The 22,303-nt window shown below is 32.3% G+C and overlaps 1 protein-coding gene across 2 annotated transcripts in view; it reads right to left on the reverse strand.

Annotated features, from left to right (window-relative positions):
- Positions 1 to 18,839: 18,839 nt before the first annotated feature.
- The window catches only part of LOC106462179 (hypoxia-inducible factor 1-alpha inhibitor-like), a 32,762-nt gene continuing 29,298 nt past the window's right edge, over positions 18,840 to 22,303 (reverse strand). For both annotated transcript variants that reach the window (XR_002611178.1, XM_013922079.2), the window contains exon 7: positions 18,840 to 21,283. Coding sequence is in view for 1 of the 2 variants with exons in the window: in XM_013922079.2 (XP_013777533.1) it covers positions 21,239 to 21,283 (45 nt within the window). In the remaining variant the exon portion in view is untranslated. The remainder of the gene's footprint in view (positions 21,284 to 22,303) is intronic.

Below are 22,303 nucleotides of genomic sequence, written 5' to 3' on the forward strand. Positions count from 1 at the left end.
TGTTTAATGATACGTGTATCGAGTAATTGAAAAGAGAAGCATTAATCATACTATTTTTTGTCTGTCTGTCTGTGTCTATTTGTATATTTGATAGCAGTTATTACTGCAAAATCAACATAAGATGATGAATATATTACCAATTACAATAATAAAAAAAATCATAATTATTTTATGTGTTTGTGTGTATTTCTAGATTTAGAATTTGTATGGAAACACACATTAGCGTGAATCATCCGAACGTGAAGTGTGTACCAAATAAGATGTGTATTATCATATACTCTATTGTAGATTATCATTTGCTGTCAAAACAATCTACGTATATTCAGCAACTTTTTCATTAATTTCATATGTCAAATTACATTTTATATATTTCGTTCTATTTCATTTTTTTTAATATTAAACATTGTTATAGTCTATATTTGTGTCTAATAAGTTATTATTTACCTGAGATCATTCATTTTCTTGTTTTTACAGTTTTTACTTATATTTGATAACGACTGCTTCAAATCGATAGTTTACGATCATTGAATCTTTTTTTTTTCTCTCTCTTAATTCTACACTATTTCCAACTGCTAATTACTTTCAAGCACAATAGCTTAGACAGTTAGAACATTAGTAGTAACGTTTTAAACTTGCTATTATGACGCTAGTAAACGTGTCTGAAGTTATAATAACATGTTAAAACTGCATTTGTTCACCAACATTAACCGAAGAAACGATGTATTTGATATTAAGCTCGATCAATCAATATATTTAGATAACTGGATTCACAGACCATGGCTAAAGCTTATCTTTGGGATCCTCTTACTTGGACATCTATCTACCTACATATCAGATAGCACAAAAAAGTAGACAAAATTATATTAGATAGTACGAATTTGGGTGACCCGTCTGAATTATCTGTTATCAAGTTGGGTTCAGTTTTGGCCAGATAGGATAATTTAATAATAAAAGCAGGTTAACTTTAGATTTAGTTGATTATTTCAGTAACCAACTTATCAACAGTTCAGTACTTTACTTTTTGCTCATGAACGGACATTCAAAACTGATGTTCTTAAAACTCAGCAAGTTATAAAAAAAAGACCTATCATATTAGTGTTTTCTTCTGAAATTAGATCCAAGAATAATGCCAAGTAATTAATTAAAAATCTACTATTGATCCAATTCCTTGATTTGTAAAATAAATTGTAGTAGAACACTATAAGTTAACTTTAGGTTATTCTGGGTCCAGTTAAGCATATTCTTACAGCAAACGTGCACATTGGTGTCTATGGTAATTTCACATGACACCTGGAATATACACACATATCGTAACCTATATACACACAAATGAAACTTCGTATTTAGAACTACGCATTATATGTATCTTAATGCGTGGTTGATCACATGTTTACCTGGTGGTTAGGGCACTCGACTCGCAATCTGTGGGTCGCGAGATCGAATCCCGTCACCGAACATGGTCTCCTTTTTAGGCGTGGGGGTGTTATAATGAGATGGGCAATCACACTTTTCGTTGATAAAAGAGTAACCCAAGAGTTGTATGGTGTTGGCTAGCTGCATTACTCTATCACTTCTAAATTACGGACGGTTAGAGCAGACAGCCCTCGAATAGCTTTGAGCGAAATTCCACAAATAAATTCCATGTTCAAATAATACACTTTTACAGTTTTCTCCACTACTAAAAACTATGCAAAATATAGCACAGCAAAAAGATATGTGAGAACAGATATAACGAAAGCATTACCATGAGAAACACATAATGCTCAAACATTTCAAAAGACAGAAGGGGCCGTTGACACTTCCATCTGGTGTGGTACAAAGATCGCGAAACGAAAATAAATGTTGTGAAATTTAGTTCAAATATGTAAAAAAGTTAATAATTTAATGTTTCTTATAATCATGATTACATCTATTCTCGTGGACCTTGTGGAATATCTTTGTTTTGTGGAGGATCATACATGATGTCTACGAGGATTGGAACTTCTCAACAAAACACTAACAAATTCAATGTGCAGCTGTCAAAAATACCATCTAAGGTTTAATGGACCATGATTTTACTGAAGGAAAACTAACTAGGACTAGAATAGAGCTGAAAGTCACTTGGAAGGACCTAACCGAGATAAAAGAAGATCAACATCATGATAGACAGGATCTTATCTATGATTATTGTACGAAATGGATATAATTATGGCCTTAGATGAGCTGCCTTTCACACTTCAAAGAGTAGTATACCAGCAACTCATACACAAATATTGTACATCCTATACATTTTCTGTATGTGTATAATTGTATGTAGCATCTTTTATTTTGGTTCATGTATGCAGTGAATGGTTAATCTGACTTAGTTAATTTGTTTTTGGTGTGGTTGCTATTGTGTGCAAAATTTAGTACATGTTAATCAACGAATAAGCCAATAAAAAATGAAATTGTAACACAGAAAATATATTCATACTGCTATTTCTTAGGAAATTGCTGTACTTATGTATACAATTTATATGATTTTAGATATGTAGTTCATTCATTTATTAATTGTATTCATTATTACCTGTGATTTTTCTCTACAGCTTTTCCTATTTTCTACCTGAACATGGTTATACTATTGTATTTTATATTGTGAGGTGAATTAATATTTATATTGTAATTATGTATATCTACTGAAATCTATATTTAAGATCAGTCAGGACGAGTTGAAAGGAAAAATGTTATGACATTCTTAGTACCAAACCTACTATTTTAATTTTGATTAAGTTGTGTTTGAAAGGGAGGGGTAGAGATGATGATGTCAACAGAGGCAATGGCATCATAGCTCCAGAAAGAATGTTGCTGAGCCGCCATAACAGGCGGACATGACAACGGAAGTTGTTAAGAAAATGTGCTGCTAATTCCACTAGGTGGAACCAGAAAACACGTTGGTATGATGTCACCATAGAGTGTCTCAACCTGTGATTATTACATCATCAATGTCTGAATTTAATAATGTTACAAGTAAAACCATTATTATAATGGCAAATTTACTGATTCACCAGATTGGATTTATGCTATCCATATAACCATGTTCTTGACAAAATATTTCATTTTAACATGTTACTTTATAGTTTTAACTTAAATACATTTTACAAAGGCGGACTATGTTTCTATAGGTGAATTGTGTTACTAAAGATAGTGTTTGTATAGACCGATGGTGTTGCTTGGCAGATTGTGTTACTAAGTTTCTACAGGCAGATGGTCTTACAAAGGAAGATAGTGTTTAACAGGATTACATACAAATTTCAAATTACATTTGATTACATACGTTTTACAAAGATGTTTCTATACTTTTGTAGGACAGCATGCAGGTTTCAACATGTCTGATCTTATTTTTAATTTACTTGTGTTTCTATAGGGTGATAGTGTTACCAAAACAATTAAATTACTGCTGAAAAGTTTTATCACACCTAATGTAAAATGTAATAAGATGGCCAATCGCATTTGTATGATTTAGTACACATCTAACATACTGATTATAGTTTTAGTTTCTATATTTAAGTATACTTTTTTTACAATTACCGTCCTGAAAAGGATGCTTATTTAAATCTCATTTACTTTCACTAGTTTGCTTTATACATATAACTATGTTCTTGACAAAATATATCATTTCACTTACGTGCTTTTTTACAGTGTTTTATATGTTAAAGATGATATCATTACTAAGGATAGTTTACTTTAGGCAGACAATTTTTCTATGACACTTACTGTTTAGCTTTCACAAGTGAACGACACAACTATTATCTATAACACACATATTATCTATTAATTGAATGAAGCAGTTATTATAATGAATAAATTACTTTACATACTTTTAACGTCCTGAAAAGGACGCATATTTTGTTTCAAGTAAATGTAATAAATGAATGACTTACTGTTCGGCCATACATTTTCTATAGAACATTCACTTGAATATTAAAATTTCTTCTTCAGTAGACCTTGAGACTGTCTGACGTCAAGACTGCTGTTTGTTAGGGGTCGTCATGTGGTCACTCATACAAACAGGTGGGCTATTTCATCGTATTACAGACATATAACAGCTGATGGCCAGATTAGAATAGTTTGAACAGTTAGAATAGTTAGTGTTCCCATAAACTAAGTAATGCTTTCGTTTCTACAAACCAAAAATTCTGTTTCCCTATCTTTCATTTAAAGTTATTAGTTTTCCAAATGAGCATAATCGTAAAAATACTTTTAATTATAAATCAAGTGATTATTTCAAAGATTTTGAAACAATGTTTTTTCGGTAACAGGAACTATATAATTCAGTGTTCTTACATAACATTCATGTTTTGTCATAATCCAATATGCTATCATACATACACAGCAAAACTTCAAGTACTATATGCATCATAATTTTATTGAATTAACTTTTATACAGATTATGTTCATTCCTACGCAGCACATATGGCTTTATAAGTTTTATAAATGATAGCAAACAATTTATCCAACGTTTAGTTTAATTATCTCATGTTACAATTGCCATAGCCTCAGAAAATATAATTAACGGATAAGAAACATTGTTATGGTAACAACTAAAACAGTATTGCTATATATCAGACGATTTATCCTGAAAAGGGTGCTTATTTTCATGTTTAGCTTTATAAGCCAGTTGAGTTTAAAGGATCTATATAAATAACGATTACTGTTGTTACTTCTTTGTCTAGTAGAGCTTGTTTCTTACTAACTGCATATAGTCTATCCAGTTGTTTGGTCACTTTCAGCCTATTTCTGACATGGATAACGTGTTTGATATTCAAGACTCCTGACTGGCTCGATAAACTTTGGTTTTAGAAAGTATACAGGGCAGGACGTCAAGTGTTAGAAAAAGCTTTTAACCTTTTGAGTTCGCTAAAACAGATAAGACTTTCATTTGAATTTAGAACATTCTCCTTGACTCACGGTTTTACTAAAAGAAGAGGGTGATCAATATGACGGAAATAATTTATTAAAATAAAAGTTGAACAATCAATTATAATACATTGTTTCTATCTATGTATTTAAATTACACTTAATATTGAAAATGAACGGTTCAAACTGTACATAAGCATATATTTTCTACATAACTTTAATGTTCACCATACTTTAACTGGAGTTTTTGTATGTCACTGAATTTGAAAGTCAGTAAATATAATTTTTTCACTTTACACATTGATACAAAACACTGAATGTGTATTCACGATATTCTATTTCTCAATATTGACGGGCAATGCACATTTCGGTTTGCGTACAGTTCTTGCAGACTTTCTACTCAGTACTGCGCCCAACATACAAAATACAGTTCAGACTGTGTCAGTCGGCTTAGAATATTTTTTCAAAATGAGAGATTGATTAAATTATATCTACTTAGACATCAACGTGTAAAATATATGAGATTTCATTATACAAAGAAAGGTAACAGTGTTAGTTGCTTCAGTGTAAAGCCATAAACTCTGCATTTGACAGTTTGAAACATTTATTCACAAATCTAAGGAAAAAATCTCAGACTTAAGCATCACAAATACTGAAACAATTATTAACAAAACTTCTAGATACACTTTTTTTTTAATTTTGCGCAAAGCGACACGAGGGCTATCTGCGCTAGCCGTTCCTAATTTAGCAGTGTAAAAACTAGAGGGAAGGCAGCTAGTCATCACCACCCACCCCACCGCCAACTCTTGGGCTACTCTTTTATCAACGACCGTCACATTACAACGCTCCCACGGCTGAAAGGGCGAGCATGTTTGGTGTAAAAGGGATTCGAACCCGCGACCATCAGATTGCGAGTCGAGTGCCTTAACCACTTTGCCATGCCGGGTCTACGCACATACTCTTTACAAAAATATCTTAGCTTATAAATTATTGACTTATACTTTTCAGCTTAGTCTTTATGATAAATTACACCTCATGAATATTAGTTTCTTACAAGATTCCATTTATATTTCTTATATAAAACTCATGTTTCATCATAGTGCTACGATTATTATCTGTAGTAAAATCACACACACACTTAACAAACTTACTAAAACATTTATTAACCAAATTTTAAGATACACTAATATATTATAAACATCTTAGCTTACGAAATACTGTTATTTGTTTTCATACGACTTTGGTATATTATACTCATATTACTATTTCAGTTAGAGTTTATATTTTTCATCTGTGTAAACAAACATTGATTTTATCACGAGACATTTTAACATAGATTTTGAAACAATGTTACGGTAACATGTCACGTATTATCTTTTACACTTATACAAAGAACATTCAATTTTATTATTCGTTTGTGAGCTACAATCAGTGTTCAATCTCAATATAAAATTTAAATAGTTTCCCGTTAGTTGTGTTGGGAGGGGGGGGGAGGCGTAGATGGAGAAATTTGTATTTTCTATGTCTCTTTGTATCGGTAGAACCTTGAATCCCTACTTCGTAATTAACTTTATACTGTGCTTTACAGTAAAGGGTTATGTTTTCTCATTGTGTAGTTTGTGTAAAGCAAGATGATAAGAACCTCAAACCAATAACGCTTTATTTTTTGTGACCTAGCTTTCGTGCTTTCTCTTATTCACTTACTTTATTCATCACTTCCAGCACAACATACCCAATGTAATATATTGTTCGTTACTGTAAAGGTAACTGAACTATATTCAGATCTCCAACCAGTAATACCAGAAGTTACCACATAATAAATTCAATGTGTATGTGTGTATATATGCTATACACGTGTTAAGAGTAATTATATTTTAGTTTAATTAATTATACCAGAAGAGGTGTTATGAACAAAAAAGAGATTATATTTTCTATTGAACAACGACAAATATAAATAAATAGCGTCTAGACAGTAGGTAATTAAATATCAGTACTCGAAATAGTCCTTGCTAAGTGCATTGCTTTTCTCCCACTGTTCTGTGGGCTTCATTTTCCCAATTTGGTAAAATGATGGTTTAATGTTATGAATCCAATTACGCACAGCTACTTTAAGGACCCAAAATACAAAACAAGTTTTACGTAACAGGATGTTAGATCATGACTGTCCATCCTACTTTCTTAATATAATGTTTTACTCCAAATCAATGTGTCGCGCAGAAACCATTTTGCAACTGTGTTGCACGCCATCTTTTTTGGAAACATATAACACATAGTGCAGATAGTAACGGACTAATATTGACCTTTGGAGAACTTTCCTTTTTTTTACTCGACAGCCGTTGTATATACTAGATGGACTTCCGTGTTCTATTTCAACAGTGAGTAAAACCAAAATTAAGAGTAACAAATATTTTCATTTCTTGCTTTTGAAGTTCATATGTCACGCCTACAGAGTACATAATACTTCTCATGATTCATGGCATGCGCACGTTTTACTGACGTCACGACAGTAAAAAAATGCTATGTTAAGCGTCCCTTATATGATGTCATTTTATTGTCTACTGACTGACTGACAGACAACACACTACTATATGGTGTTACGAGTGGTTAAAACAGGTGACTTCTTCAGGTGGTCTTCCGCCCCTTTAGGGGAAATTAAATAACTTCAATTCTAGAAAAGGCAAAATAGTATTTCAGCATTGTAAATAAAAATTTTATTTGTATCAAAAACTATCCATGCAGTTTTTTGGTTATTTTGTTTTATGCGAAAGCCTTCAGTGGCTGAAATAGAAAAGACTAATGACCTAAAAATAAAGAGAATCGTGACATGGCTTTCAGTCAGTCAACTCCAATAAATGAAGCCCTTTATGGTATTCTACTTTTAACTCTATGTGCTTAATGCAAATGGTTCAATCCATCAGTATCTCACCTTATAAGAATACATTCATTTAGTGAAACAAACAAACAAAAACACTAGTGACCTAGGCTTAAGCAGACATCTTCCGACTCCCCGGTAATCATCATACAAATGACAAATGTGTTGAACACAGCCAGTAACAATCTTGTAGTTTATGAGACTTACCCTTTTTTGCATGACATTCACTAAAACAGGGATTTACTATCTGAATTGTCTCTACATCTTTAGCTAGCTAGAACATACTCAAACCACGACACCTACAGAGAAAAACAGACATCTTCAAGATGATTGATGCTCCTAGAACAAAGACATTATCGTCACGAGTATCCTGCACGTCCTCATAAGTATTCGCTGATTTATATACATGTACTTAGAAAGTTATAGAAGTAAGCTTGACGAGTCATATTTCTTATCACCTCTGACATAATCACGGAACAACCGACCGAAATCGTGTTACCCCTTGTGTCTAGGAAGTATATTATACTTAAATAGAAATAGATGTTATACAATAAAGATTGGTATATGAATCGTTTTGTTTATTCGGTACTAGTCTCTTAAGGATGTTTTAGCTCTTTGCATAAAAAAAACTTAAACTCGTATACAAAATGGTATGAGCAAAACATTATCATTGCATAAATCACTTCCAGTAGCTAAAACATGCAATAATACATTCGATTAAAGAGTAAATTGCTAGGTAGTAATCGGCCAGATTGTCAACAGATAATTTACGTAATAAACAGTGGAATTTTCTTCAATAATGTTAATATGGCTCAGAGTTAAAGTTATCGCGTTTTATAATAAAATTTCCATAGAAAGAAAATTTAAAACTTAATCGTATTTAAACCTATCTCCCCGCTCTTCACACGGGCATATTTATCCAACAGGTACTCAGCATGTCTGTATCGTGATTTCGGTGGCTCATTGTTGGTGCCCTGTTGCCAAAAAAAGCGCAACCCGCATTTTGAAATACCACTATTTGATCAGATAAGAGTAGCCTAAGAGTTGGCAGTGAGCGCTGTTGACTAGCTGCTTTTTTAAAAACAAACAAAGGCTCGCTCACATAGTCGCATACTTCATTGCTTCCTAAAGGATTACGGTTTCAACTCCTTTTTGGTCTCGATTTCCAATTATGTTCAAAATTAAAATATTACATCTAACATCTGTGGCCCTATAATACTGCTGCCTGAGTTCAAATTAATCTCTGCGTGTCTTTTGAAATAGCAAGATCTAAACGCTTTGGTTCAGAATGCAAAGATAACAAAGCTACGGGTAAAACTGAGATCCGATAGCTATGTTGATTTGATCACCTGTTCATTTAGTATAGATGTGTGTAGAAATTCAATTGAATGCAAGTTTTTACTTCCTTAAAAAAAAATATTAGTTTGTGAATCGATCATGACTCATTGTTCACCAGACATTACTTAGCATGCGAAGTCTCTCGCCTGTCACACGAATCGGAGCACGTGACATTGTTGTAGGCCTCTTAGTCTTCTATTCTTGATCACGTGACTACTGTAGTCTGCATCGTGACTTTAATGTGAAGACCTACACCGTATTATATTGCCAAAGGTTAATCCTCTAATCTGGAATTGATCCAACAACCATTATATGAAGCTAAAACCTTGGGATTACAAATACGCCACTAGTTTTATTGAAATGTTTTAGATGACGGAAAAACGTGCGATTACGCAGAAGTTCACAGCTCGAGTTCTAACTAACAGTACAAAACGGAAGTAAGTGTATGAGGAAACCACAAATGAGTTGTTGGGTCGTTTCAGAACATTGCAACAGTCTCTTCCTCCCGTTCCCAACATCATAATACTTATAAATAAAGATCAGTTGAAATATCACACAAACCACACCCATTCTCTATTATCAACTTCAAAATTATGACTTAGTCAAGAAGATTAAAACTAGATTTTGTGGTACCATTTTTTCATCATCACGCTTTAAATTCATACACATTCTGAAATCTCTTTCATTAAGCAAAACAGAAACTATTTTTGGAAAGTTCAATTATTGGCTTAATCATTGATATAAAAGTATTGCTCTTTTGAAGTTTCGTGGACGGTTATTTACACAATGTTATTTTAAGGCGATCGACTCGCAATCTAAGGGTCGTGGGTTCGAATCCCCGTCACACCAAACATGCTCGACCTTTCAGTCGTGGGGGCGTTATAATTTGACGGTCAATCCCACTATTCGTTGGTAAAAGAGTAGCCCAAGAGTTGGCGGTGGGTGGTGATGACTAGCTGCCTTCCCTCTAGTCTTACACTGCTAAATTAGGGACGGCTAGCGCAGATAGCCCTCGTGTAGCTTTGCGCGAAATTAAAAAAACAAACAAAACAAACAAGCTATTTCATCCTTTATGTTCCAGCTATCCACTGTCACTCTCTGTTAATTCGTTCTCTGTGTTCCAACTATACACTGTCACTCTTTTCTGTTTCATTCTCTGTGTTCCAACTATCCACTGTCACTCTTTTCTGTTTCATTCTCTGTGTTCCAACTATCCACTGTCACTCTTTTCTGTTTCATTCTCTGTGTTCCAGGTCCCCACTGTCATTCTCTGCTATTTCATCCTTTATGTTCTAGCGGTTATTTGCTATTTCATTCTCTATGTTCCAGGTCCACACTGTCACTCTCTACAATTTCTCCTTTATGTTCCAGGCCCCCACTGTCACTCTCTGATAATTCATTCTCTGTATTCCAGAGTTCTATTGTCCCTCTTTGAAAAACAGTGGTGATTGCAACAGCACTAAACATGAATGACAATTAAACATTGTAGAGATATATACACAATTCCATAAGTTAAAGTACCAAACTAAGCATCCTCTATTTTTTCGAGCTTTTATTAGAAGGAAACTAAAACAAACACATAATGTTTTGGTATACTAGCTTCTAATAAATCTCCTCTTGTAACATTTAAAATCTTCTTATTTTACTTTGATCCAAACTACTTCATCTTCTTTGCATTCTGTATGAGTCCAAAGAACAATTATAATGTTGACATATCTTTGAACAAGGATGTAACCTTCTGAGAGGAAATGGCTTGATTTAATGAGTCACTTTGAGAATGTCATAGTTAACTGTCCCTCGGTGGGACAGCGGTAAGTCTTCGGATTTACGACCCTAAAATCAGGGGGTCGATTCCCCTCGGTGGACACAGCTGATAGCCCAATGTGGATTTGCTATAAGAAAACACACACGTAGTTAACTATATCTAGCTTGCAGTATCCAGTCTTATTCGTCAACATATACTAACATGACATATTAGGAGAACTATTTTATCAGTGGTTTGGTGCAGATATCTGATAAAAACGCTGACCTTAAGTTGATTCGGTAATGCCAGGTCTGTAAAACACAAATCCGTTTATATTATCTTGGAGCTTGTTTGCATAAAAAATAACCATTAAGCCGTAATACCCAGAAGAGTGTATTATTTCCATTTATATTAGATAGATAAGTTAATAGACAGTAATTCAGTATTTGTTGATCATAATAATATTGTATTATAAACACTGTTAGTATATACCAAAATATTCCATGCCAGAAACCTATCATTTTAGTCTTGAGCACGCCATGCAAACATGGGGTAGTTTTAATGTTAAATATCTAGCTTTGAAACTCTATTTTAACCAACATTTATTACTTCCTCGCGAGGGTAAGAAGTCATTATTGGAAAAGTGCTTATAAACCTAAATCGATAACGGTAAGCAATTTCTTGCTATTCTCAACTATTCCGATGAAACTTTTTTTGTTTCAAAACAACCATTTATTAACTTTTGTTTTTTAAAGGCAGTTTTCTATGTAATCACATATGCATTGATGATTGTAAAACGCTACTCTATAATTATGCGTTCAGTTTAGAAATCGAATATTAATAATCTAACCTCAGTACAAGACTGCATGTAATGTATGTTGGTACACCATTGTGCAGAAAAGTCCCTACAATCTACCGGAATTTGCACTGAAAATAATACAAGAAGAATCGAACAAAAATGAGACGTCAGTAATACTACCTCTCATTATTGATTTTCCTATAGACTTAGAGTTTTTATAATTGCTCCAGTAAAAATATTTATTAGAAACTTCCAAAGAGAAAGAAAAAATGTATGATTGACTTATTTCTTTTTTTATGTTTCCTAAGAAATAAAAAACCTGGATCATTATAGTAAAAATGTAACCAAAACCCTTTAGTGATTCACTTTATAGCTGGCGTACAGCTATATGTAATGACAAAAGTCTATAAACACAATTTTTAACTGTCCGTATGCTTTTGTACCGTCAACACAATTGTCTTGTATATTACGATTATATCAGGCTTAATTGATTTTTACACTTCCTTTAATTTAGAAGAAACGCCACCTTTTCAAATTTCGTTCTGATTTAGGAGAAACAATGTTATTTAATCTTATCGTATAATTTAAGAAAAATAAATATTTTTTTAATCTGAGAGTCTGATGCCACCTAAATGTGATTCAGTAGTCTCTGGATGTTGAACTCTACTATACTTTCCGTCTTAAAAAATGAACATTCGATTTCACAGAAACACAATAACTTTCTAATTTTATGAAAAAGCCTTCATAGAAAAATGAATTTCAAATTAGGTGTTTGGATTTTGTAGTTTCCCATTAAAACTTTTAACGCAGTGACGAAGTCTGTAACTTCTGAATGAACAACGATTGAAATATGTGATCGAGTGCACACTTTTCACTCATTAACATTGTAATTTTTAACATGGTGGACAGTTGGCACTAGTTATGTACAGTTTATGGTCAGCCCGGAGAATAATAAGGATACGTTTTGCTAAGCCTATTTAGTGCATTGTTAATAGACAGGGCGAATGCAGACGAGTTGAAAAATACAGAATATCAAAGTCCTTATTTATCAAGCATTTCAACCGACGATTCAACTAACACCATCTATCAGCCGCGTGACAAATTCCAAGATGTTGAATTTCTCGGAAAGTTATTCGAGACCTACCTCTGCTACTCGTGCGTAATTTAAAAGCGATATACTAGAAGAAAAGCAGCTAGTGAACACCATTTACCGCTAACTCTTGCTATTCTCTTTTACCAACAAAAAGTAGGATTGACCGTCAAATTATAACGAACCCGTGACTGAAAGGGCGAGAATGTTCGTTGCTCCGATCCGACCCCGCACCTTATCCACAAGACCATGCTTGGCGTCCTTACACACACCTTCCAATCCTACATTACTGAAAGGTGTGCGCATATGATTGTTTTATGGTATAGTTCGATTGAAAGTTGCAATGTTCGCAACTCGTACGCTCTTTTATTTGTATTCAGTAAGAAGTTATCTTTCCGTAACCTTCATGTTGCCTTAAGGGTATTAGTTACAGTTTTAGGTGTTTTTTTAAATATATATATATATATAAACGGTTTAATAATCCCTAGAGAAAATTACTTATCATCGACAAATTGTTTTACCCAAACTTATGTGGTTAAAACTAAGCATGATATTTATAAGTACATTTCATGCCCTTATCTAAGACATGAGGTAAACTCTATACTAACCTATCCTAATTCGTTAAAAAATTGAGTCTGAAAACATTGTTCTAATAACCTGTTTCATTAAAAAATATTCTAGCGTAAAATATGAAATTCTTGTTTATGAGAAAATACGATTTTTTTTTTCATTTTATCGAAAAATTATTCGCGTTAATAATAAACTTTATAATCCGATAATCTGTTTATCCAAATGCAAATACGTATGACTCTACAATGTTAGTAGATACGATCAGTAAATATGTGTATTTTAATATCGTGTGCATCTTTGAAAGCACATTTATAATGTGGCTTAAAAACAATTTACATTAAACACAGATACATGCACTTTATTTTGTTTAAGGAAAGAAAATTTGAAATCTAGTCTTAGGACACCACAATGGTTTAAGAAAACCTTTAAAAAAGCGGCTATAAAATCTCACAACATGCTCTGTTTATTTTAGAATAAAGTTATATTGGGCTATCTGCTGTGTCTACCATGAGGAACTGAACCCCGGATTTTAGCGTTGTAAGTACGTAAACTTACCGCTGTCCCATCAGGGTACTTACAACTGCATCTTAAACATCCACAAAAGTTCCATATAAAACAATGAGACTAAGAGAAAGTTAAACTTACAAATACAATAAATGTCAAATTAAATATTTTGGTTATATTTAAGTTGTAATATTTTATATTAATAAATGTGAATTATAACATTTTCCCCTCAAATGTAGTATACAACTGTTAATTTCGAGTGCCCACTTTCTTTTTTAAGTAATTAACTGTAACTCTTTACCTTTAATTTCATTTATCACTCTAATTAAGTAAAAATACACTATTCTTTCAACTATCTGTAAACATTTTCCAGTTACTGCACGAGATGAATGCTTTTGATTTTACAAGTATATTAATCGTACTTTATAAAAACTACCTTAATATGCTTATGCTACACGGCAAATATCCAACCGCATGAAAGTGCAATGCTGTTACGAGTGATACATTTGTCACAATCCCGTCTTACAAAGTATATTTGTGTAGGAAAATTGTAAAACGACGAAAACCCGAAAGACAATAATCAAAACAAGTATTACAAAAAATATCGCTAAACAAAAGAGCTATGTAGGGATGAAGGTATACATTCACTTAATCCGCCTAATGATCACATAGCAGACTAAACCGTATCGACTTTAGATGAAGAATAAAATCCCTACATTACTGGCTTCCTCACCTTGTCTGTGGAAAGCTTGGTGTTTGAACAGAACCTCGGTTTTCATCATTATACCTTTCCTTCAGTTAACTTTAGAACACTTACTACTTTTATGAATATTTTACAATTGAGTAACATTTTACGGTTGGAAATTCTGGTTCTATTTGTTTTGCCAGTGTGGAAGCTAGTAATGTAGGGATTTTATTTTTCATGTAAAGTCGAGACGGCTTAGTATGCTATGTGATAATTAGCCGGATCAAGTGATATGTCCACTTCAATCCCTATTTTGTTTGGTTCTTTTTTTCAAGTTCAGTAGCCAGCTCTACATAGCTTTTTTATTTGGCGATAATGTTTTTCCTGATACTTGTTTGTTTACTTTTTATAAGATGGTGTACGTAGGTTACTAGGTTACAGAGTGTATTCTAAAGCTTTATAAGTTTTGCATAAAATATTAATAATATAGGTAGTCAAAGATCGTGAAGACTGTTTTCCTCTATCAAATGATGATAAAATTACAGTTACTGCTAAAAAAGTGGGTAGGCGCTAGGCCTGTTGAACAAATATGACGATGTACGAAAATATGGTATCTCGGTCGGTTCGCCCGTTTCCGACTTTGAAACGCTGCAGATAGCTGATAGAGCGACTATGCCAAGTAGCTCTTCATACCTAGATTTTGATGACGTTTGTATCGCTTTAATACGGGCATCCGTGCCATCCCAACATATGAGATGCTAGCGCACTCTCAGATAACAAATCCTTCATTGTTCACCATGTATGCAGAAAAACTTGAACTGCAGGGTTTAAGGCAGTAATTAGATGCAAAACCCACCCAAAGCCAGTTCAAGGCAATTCCCCCAAAGTGAAGGCTATGCGATAAAGCTGGGCATATCTCCAGGTAACATTAACAATATAATAAACATGGAGTTTAAGTTAACGATAGATCACAAGTCAGAATTTACACCATGAAACCAATGGTTGTTTTTAAGAAATATTAACAAATAAGCTGAAATCAAAGCAAGCCCATTTTACTACATTTCTCTCCTTTGATGAAGTTTCAATGGACGTTTAAGCCTTTGAACTGCTTAAAAATAGTCTTGGAAGGTAATGTTCAAATACAGTGATGTCTACTGAAGGTTTATCAAAATATATGGTTTAAGACTGACCTTCCTATCCTTTGTTTCTTCATTTGTTTTCAAATATTCCTGCAAAAACCACTCAAAGGCTATATGCAATAGCTGTCCTTAATTTTGAAATAATAGACTAAAGAGAAAGCAGCTAGTCAACAGTACTCATCACCAATTCTTGTCAGACCAAACAGAGGGATTTGACCATCATCCTTATAATGTACCCAAAAGTGTGGAGATTTTTTTTTCAATAATTGATGCAAACAATGGACTCAAGATCCATAGTATGGCACACTAACTACTGGGCCACTTAGCCTCTCTCCATCATTCACTCGTTCAATGGAAATAGTGGTGTTTGGGAAACGTGACCAGTAGATTCAGCACAACTGACAATGAAGGAAGTAGTTCGAAGAGTACTTGGTATATCATTTTTATAAAATCAATTAAAACTCAATATAACATTTTTAATAAACATAAAACACGAATTTCCAGAAATCTGTTATAATAGCATTACAGTATTTTTTGGTATTGTTCTCTGCCACTAGTGATTGTGGTTGATCTGAAATCTCATGAAAAAAAAAGTCACTCTCGATGTAACATCTTATTAAATAAGAAAAACCTTATTTTGTATTTAAATTTCATACTTTTAATTTTAATTGTATTTAAAATGTCTATATTTTTACTTTGAATCAGAATTAAAGTTCATCAACTTTTGAAATCGAGCTTAAATAAACAACCATTTTAAACATGTTTGTCAGCTCAGACATTCTATATATATTTACTGTAGCTTTCACATGCAATACAAACTCAATAAATAGGAGACAAGGAGCACTACATAATCTGAACTTATTTATTTCTACTTGTTCTTGTATGTAAATATCTTAAAAATGATTTTGTTGAAAATGATGTATTCCAAATTCCAAAACAAGATAGGTGTACAACAATAGACACTGTTTCACTTAGAAACTGTTCAAAATGTTCACTAAAGATGAATCAAAAATAGATTTGAAAAATAAACAATTGAAGAGAATTTAGTGTAGTGAAAACAAAATACTAAAATAATAATTTAATTTTAAATCTCAATACTAAAAATAAAGTCTAATTAACAATTCAATGAATTTTTCTGCATGTGATTTAAAGTTACAAGAGAATCAGGAACTTTTGTGTCCTAACAATAGATTGGCTTTATTTTTATAAATATTTTTTTTATATGTACAGTTTACTTTCTATATTTACAATCAAAGATTTTCATCTAATTTTCTTGTCTGATTTACTGAGGTATTAAATACTGAATCCAAAAATACATAATTTCAGAAATGTCCTGAAATGCATGTCAAAAGGTATTTAAACAAACTAAATGGTGAATGGCATGAATGAATAAATAAAAGATTAATAATGCATACACTAAAGAATTTGCAAAGAACACACTACATTATGTATGAAAGTAATCATTAATTCATGAGAAGAAAAGATTATGTTAAGCCAAAGCTTATCTTTAATTGTTTTTAAAAAATAGTATCACTACTCTTAACACTATAATGTTGGCTATTATTAAATACACTACAACTTTCATAACCATGTGAATATGTTAAGCATTGGCTTTTGTGTAACAAGCACACTCATAAAGAAAACATGCAGGTATAGGTGATATAGCACAGTTCATCATCTCTCAATTTAAGCATGTATGTTTCTTAAAATGTTTATGTGTGTATGAATATAAATACACACATATTATACTGTAAAACTAAACTAAGGCAATGCCAGTTTCAGTTACTGAAACAAGTTATAACTTACATTTTAACAGTTACATAGTATTGCAGTTTACTTCTATTAAGTGCCACACTACCCAACAATAATTAGCAGAGGCCAGAACAGAACTTTTTAATTATAAAGGGAAAGAAAAGGTAGGAGACATATTCATAATGTGGCACATCAAATCTTCAATAATAATTTCAAAATCTGGTTCTAAAAACTTTTAAAAGGCTATATTATAAAACAGAAGAAAAAAAACTTTATTTCACTAAAAATTATGAATGGATTTAAAACATAAAAATGAGCTGAGCAAGTTCCTCAATAAAAAAAAAAAAAGATAAAGCAAAAAATTAAAAGATATGACTCAATCAAAAATGGGAGTAAAGTGAGGTAAACATTGCAGCAAACAGAAACACAAATTCCACAAGCAAGAAAAATTAGATTCCTTAGCAAATGGTAGCCTCCTATCTGAAGTGGCTTTTTGATTAGCTTAATATCAACTTAACCTTCTGTTTTATAAACAAGAGTATTAAGGAGTTTTGTTTTAGCTCCAAGTGCAACTGCAGTTACTCTAATTTAATTGATTTCTTGCACTCATTAATGCTTATAATTATTTATTACTACAGCCCAAACAAATCTTGAAATGTCCAAAACTATAATGAAAGATGAAACATAAACAACATACAAATCATAAAAGTCAATTATACTAACTAATCATTATAAAAAGGCTTGAATAATCACAATAATCTTGAAAAAATAAACACACTTTTAACACATACAACAGAAAAACTAACACATTTTTAACATACAATAGAATAATGTACATATTAACACATTTTTAACACATACAATAGAAAAGCATGTAGGATTATAAAATGTAAATTACAACTAGAGAAATTAAGTAACAAAAGAACATTCAGAAGGTAGATTAGGAAAGTCTACAGCACTGTCTATTTTACCAAATTTTTTAAATTGTCATATCTGTTTATCCAGCGAGAAAGAATAACCTTTGATGAAAGCAGCATCAAAGCAGTAAAAACAAATTTAAACTACCATCATAATTTGTTAGATGAAGTCAGCTGTTAAAGGAAACTCCTAAAAGAGAATTTGAGAAGAGAACTAAAATTAACTAAGCAACCACTTCAAAGAAATCTTAACGACAGGTATATGAATTAAACACCAATAATAACTGTTATAAAGAAACAGAAATACACAAAACCATTAAGAATATTCATCGAAAGTACAACTACATTAGAAATTAGCTAAAATTATTTAGGACACTCATAAGGAAGAGAAAATTAGTATAAAAAAAGACAACCCCACTACAAACACTCCACAAAATGTGAAATCCTTAACATAATTATGCAAAAACAATTAAGAGCACTCCAAGAGGAAAGAAATTATAACAGAAATAAACAACAAGAACTAAAAAAAAAAGGAAAATTATAATGAAAAACAAAAAAGGAAAAATATACTAGAAATTATATGTTTTGAATTTTGAGCAATGCTACTTGAGGGCTATCTGCACTAGCAATCTCTAATTTTGAAGTAATAGACTAGAGGAAAGGCAGCCAGTCAATGCCATCCATTGCCAATTCATGAGCCAATCTAACCAAATAGTGGGATTTGACCATCATTCTTATAATGTATCCATAGCCCCAAAGTGTGGAGCATGATGTTTTTCCCTTTTTTTTTAGGGGGGGGGAGTGTAACAGAGTGCGAACCATGGAACCTTAGATCCACAGTTTGACATGCTAATCACTGGTCCATGCTCAGCCTATAACAGAAATAAGAAACAACCATTAAGGGATTTCCAAAAGAGAGGGCAACCAAACAACAAGAAAGACAAAATATAAAAGAAGTGAGTAACAGCATTTGGAAGCCATCAGAAACAAAATGAGACTATAAGTCATGTAAGGAACAACCATTAAAAACTATAACAAAAGTAAATGGCAACTATTAAGAGCAATGGGTGACTTGGGAAGCAGTAAGAGTGGTAAGCAACAATTATTAAGGGCTCTCCAATAGGGAAAACTACAATGGACAAACAAGCAACAACCATTAAGAGCACTACAAAAAAAAAGGAAAGATATAGCAGAAGTAGGCAACAATTATTATGAGCATCACACAGGAATGAATACTATAACAGATAAACAAAGAAACAACCATTAAGAGCACTCAAAAAGAAAGGAAAAGTATAGCAGAAGCAGGCAACAACTATTATGAGCACTACACAGGAAGGAATACTATAACAAATAAACAAACAACCATTAAGAGCACCACACAGGAAGGAATACTATAACAGATAAACAAGCAACAACCATTAAGAGAACTCCATACAAAAGGAAAAGTATAGCAGAAGTAGGCAACAATTATTATGAGCACCACACAGGAAGGAATACTATAACAGATAAACAACCATTAAGAACACTCAAAAAGAAAGGAAAAGTATAGCAGAAGCAGGCAACAACTATTATGAGTACTACACAGGAAGGAATACTATAACAGATAAACAAACAACAACTATTAAGAGCACTCCATACAAAAGGAAAAGTATAGCAGGAGTAGGCAACAACTATTATGAGCACTACACAGGAAGGAATAACATAAGAGATAAACAAATAAACAACCATTAAGAGCATCAAAAAGAAAGGAAAAGTATAGCAGAAGCAGACAACAACTATTATGAGCACTACACAGGAAGAAATACTATAACAGATATGCAAGCAACAACTATTATGAGCACTACACAGTAAGGAATACCATAACAGATAAACAAACAACAACCATTAAGAGCACTCCGAAAGAAAGGAAAAGTTGGGAGTAAATAATAAAAAATTTTCATTGGGAAAGAAAACTATTAGAAACAGAAGTAAAAACCATTAAGATCAGTCCAAAAGAAAAAAAAACTAAAACATGAATTACAAAGACCCACAAAGAGCTCTCAAAGAGAAGGGAAACGTACAGTGAAGCAAACAGCAACCATTAATAGAATGCCAAAATAGGATTTGAAATTAGTAAAAGAAGTGAGTAACAATCATTAATGTCTCTCTGAAAACAAACCAAAAAAACTATAGAATAAACATACAACCACCTTAGTAATAAAACTTCACATGACAGAAAAACTATAAGATAAATAAGTTATCAATCATTAAAAGCATTTTAAAAGAAAGAGAAACTTTAACTGAAGTAAGCAACAATTCCCAAGCATATTCCAATAAAAGTTTGAAGACATTTTAAAGAGTGTAGACTATAAGATATTTGTTTACAACTTGAGAACATAATTAAACTTGAAATGCACTGAAGTAAAAATATTATTGGAAACACCATGAACTGATACATATATTATCTAACAAATGATAGCAAACTTTTGTGTGACAAATGTTGTTTCCTGAAAAAAACAAAAAGGAATAATGTTCACATTTTATCTTAAAAGTGGATCTCAAACTATCCAGATAAAATGCAAAGGAGTATATATTTACAATAATGTAATGTAGGAACAGAATTCAATAATTTGTCTATATACCTACTTTTGTTTTGCTACAAACACAATTACACCAATAATTGTTATAAGAGAGACATTCATAGGAAACTAAATGTATCAAAGGCCTGATCCTATTCAAATAATAATAACAGTAAATTGAGAAGAGGGCTGTTTTTTTAACTTATAGGTTTATAAACTTAACATAATAGTTTACTTTAAACTAATCCCAAAATATTTAGACATTTTATTTTGCAAAGACATTGCCAGGAATCAGACAATCAGCACCAAAAATTTTTAGGGAATAAAAGGTTTTACAAATAACTTTCACTTTACAAAATCTTTATTGAAAACTAGACCATGTATCTGAATAATAGCTAAGTATACCGTCCTTCCACCAAAGCTTGTAATAATGGTCCAACCTGTATCAAAAGAAACACAAAATTATATGACTGTTAAACCTGTAGTGTTTGTTATCGTGTCTTCAAACCTAACAGAGTTCTTTGATACATTTATACTATTAAGGTATACTAAAATAGTAAAACATAAGAATCATATCCAAAGAATGTCTTTAGTCAAAGGGGATAATCTTTTTTTTGAGCATGTACAAGAAAGCAGCAGATATTTTTTTTTAAATATTTTCTAAATATTCCATCTAAAGTTTCAAGTTGTTTCTTTGTTCTATTTTGTTTAGCCTTTAATAAGAACCAACCATTTCTATTCATCTAATCTAGCAAGGTTCTACATATAAAATTCAAAAACACAACCACTACACTGGCTTTAACACACAACATAACATAATGTTTTGGGACAACATAGGACCTAGTGGTCCATCTCGGCTATTCCATCCTCTAAACTAAATTAAAACTAATAATAATAAATAAATTCTTAAAAAATCTTAAAGCAAGATTTAAATCTTATCATTCATATACTTATCAAGCTTTCTCCTAAACTCACTTAAATTTACTGTCTCCACAACATCCAAAGGCAGCCCATTCCAAAGGCCAACCACTCTGTTAGAAAAATAAAACTAAAGATGATTCCTACCCTGCTAAAATGTATACTTGTGTCCCCTATTCCTACTATTCTCTCTGTTCAGTATGAAAAAAGATGATGCATCAACACTATCAATTCCCTTTACAATCTTAAACATTTCAATCAGATCCCCCCTAACTCTTCTTTCTTCAAGAGAAAATAATTTGAGATTTCAACCTCCCCTCCTAATGACAACCCCTTCATCCCAGGCACCAATTCTAGTAACCCTTCTCTGAACCCTTTCCATCAATTCAATGTCTTTCCTAAGGTAAGGAGCCCAAGACTGAACACAATATTCCATGTGTGGCCTAACCAATGACCTGTACAAATGAAATTATAACCTCTTTAGACTTGTATTCAATATTTCTGTAGATACAACTTGGAATCCTATTTGCCCTACCACTAGC

Source organism: Limulus polyphemus, unplaced genomic scaffold (assembly GCF_000517525.1).
Source record: "Limulus polyphemus unplaced genomic scaffold, Limulus_polyphemus-2.1.2 Scaffold1110, whole genome shotgun sequence".
Taxonomy (NCBI): Eukaryota; Metazoa; Arthropoda; class Merostomata; order Xiphosura; family Limulidae; genus Limulus; species Limulus polyphemus.